This window comes from Anopheles darlingi, chromosome 3 (assembly GCF_943734745.1).
Source record: "Anopheles darlingi chromosome 3, idAnoDarlMG_H_01, whole genome shotgun sequence".
In the NCBI taxonomy this organism is placed as follows: Eukaryota; Metazoa; Arthropoda; class Insecta; order Diptera; family Culicidae; genus Anopheles; species Anopheles darlingi.
The window spans coordinates 23,171,467-23,173,966 of NC_064875.1; the positions used below are offsets into that span (position 1 = coordinate 23,171,467).

Below are 2,500 nucleotides of genomic sequence, written 5' to 3' on the forward strand. Positions count from 1 at the left end.
TGAACATGGTCACGAGTGTTAGCATGCACGTCACGAGTAGTGTCACGCGGCCAGGGATGGCATCGAGTCCGAGCCAGAAGCTAAACCACGATAGCATCACGACGAGCGAGGACGGCGCAAAGGTCTGTATCAGATGGTGACCGATCTGACGCTCGAACCGAAAGTACACCGCAAGCCGGGAGAAGTTACCTGGAAGATCAATGCTCAAATGCGACGCAAGTCATGAAACCGGCCGCGCTCCTGTACTTACCATACTTCTCCGGCATGTAACCGTCCGTTTCCTCGAGCTGTAGCGGACGTCCGAGGTTGTACTGGAGAAGCTTCAGCTCCGGGTTAATCGTTACCCCATTGTCGGCCCACTTGAGGCGTATCTTCTGGTTGTGGTAGGAGAAGCTCTCGATGTAGATCGGACAGATCTGGATGTCCATCGGGTAAAGCTGAAACTCCATCTGGCAGGCGATGATGGCGTGCATCATGCAGGCATACCGTACGGTCGAGTTTTTGTACAGCGTCACCGAGGAGAACTTGTGCGTTAGTGTCGCGATTTCTGTGACGCGATTCGGACACATCGGGGTGGAAGAGAGGAAAGAGAAGAGAAGGTAGAGTACGGTAGAACGTTAGTACCGGAGGACTTCACGCGGGTGATATTAGTGGTGGAACAGTTCCCCAGCATTTGCCGACGAATTGTGAATGACAACATGAGCCTTGGGGCGCGTCAAAAACATACAAAAATTGCAACAAAAATGCAACAGATAACGCAGCTGGCTTGCCGTTGATTCGATTGTTTTCGGTCACTGTCCTTTTAGTTCCTTAAAACGACATTAAGTTCCGTATCTGTTCTAAAAATATCTGAACCACGCGATAAAGGAGATACACTGACTTCACCAGAGGGCTACAACATTTTAGAGGAAATATAGCATTTATATAATCTACTTTGGGGTTTATCGAACGAGACTGGGTACCTGTACTGTGTAAAAACAACTTGTTCAAGTCCGAGGAAAGGAGTATCAAAAAATCATCCGAAATATTTTGTAGAGCCATTGAAGTTGCATGATCGATACCACAACATGCGATATTTATGGCCCATGACCACTGTTCTGCTAAAACTTTTAAGCTGATGGTTGTAATAGTCCATTGTCAAAAAGAACAGACTGTTCTGTTGCTTCTCTCGAGAATACCGTGATTGATCAACACGTGATTACACGATACAGATCGTCGTACCTTAACACTATATGTTATAATTAACAATTGCTTTTGTTGATTTATTTAGAGGGAACTGGTGTATAACAATTTAAATTTTGTCCTAAAATGATGAAAAAATCGAAAAATTATCGTATTCTATTTGTTTTGGAATAGTGCGGATTCTATTCAGATCGGCGAAGCAACACAATCAGGAAAATATCCAATGCCATGTGTTCAGTAGGTATCATTCTAAACGAAACAACTTTTTCCGCGAAGCGCATAGACCAACCATATTAATTGTACTCCAGTCTGCAACTCTTTAACAACTCCAAAAATATTGAAATTCTAATCACGTCCATTTGACACGTTTCCGAAGTCTGAGAAAATATTCCGAATGGCTGGGATGTGCTCCGAGGATGCCACTATTCGAGGGTCTGCTCGCCTTTTCAATCGCAAATGATAACAGCAACACAAATAGAACATGGTAAATCAAGCTACATGATCGCTACAAGGAATACTACACATAGAAAGCCAACGAAGCACCACGATCATCATCATCTTGATCATCACAAGGATCATCACCGCACCGCAAGATCGCGTCCCTAACGTCCCGTAGTTCGGAGCAGCAGCGCGCACAGTAACGGCAACAGCAGAAGCAAAGAATCCTAGAAGCACAAGCAGCACTAGAACAACACGACATTGCAAATCAGCCGGGGGGGAACGAACATGAAAGTGTGCAACGGACGCAATGTGTGTGTGCACATGTGAGTATGTCTGGTGGATGTGTCTCGAGAACTGTTTTTATTCCGTTCCCGTATGATCGATGCGCATTGATGGGGTCATGGGGATGTGTGTGTGTGTGTGTGTGTGATACTCATGGGGATAATACGGCAACTACCCGTGTTGACCCGGGGGGGAGCAGATGATTCCGGTTCTTGACTGTGCATTTTGCTACCATCGGACCGAGTCTCGAGGTTGGCCGTCGGTCGGTCGGTCGGTTACACTCACCTTGCCGGCGCATAGAAGTCATGCAACTTGTCTTGCCACACAACACCCTATTCATACCCTCATTAATAAAGGTCTGACCTGCGAACGATGACGTATGAGGCTTTGGTGAGCATTTCGGATAGAGAGCGTTCGACAGACAGATAGTGTCAGGGGTGGGTGGGTGTGTTGTGTTCAGTGAAGGAAGGTAGTAGTACTAGTAGTAGTAGAAGTAGAAGAAGAAGTGGTTGGTGGGTTTCGACCTGAATTCCCACCACGTGTGGTACGTGAGTGTTGATGGTTGTGATGACACTCGCGGTCTCTCATGGAGGCG

At 46.4% G+C, this 2,500-nt stretch overlaps 1 protein-coding gene across 2 annotated transcripts in view; it reads right to left on the bottom strand.

The window, feature by feature from the left end:
• The window catches only part of LOC125956619 (glycine receptor subunit alpha-2), a 22,472-nt gene that overhangs the window by 1,070 nt on the left and 18,902 nt on the right, over positions 1-2,500 (bottom strand). For both annotated transcript variants that reach the window (XM_049688681.1, XM_049688682.1), the window contains 2 exons: positions 251-547; positions 1-189 (listed from right to left, as the gene is read on the bottom strand). The exon at positions 1-189 is cut by the window's left edge and continues 41 nt beyond it. In XM_049688681.1, coding sequence (XP_049544638.1) covers positions 1-189; positions 251-547 — 486 coding nt within the window. The remainder of the gene's footprint in view (positions 190-250; positions 548-2,500) is intronic.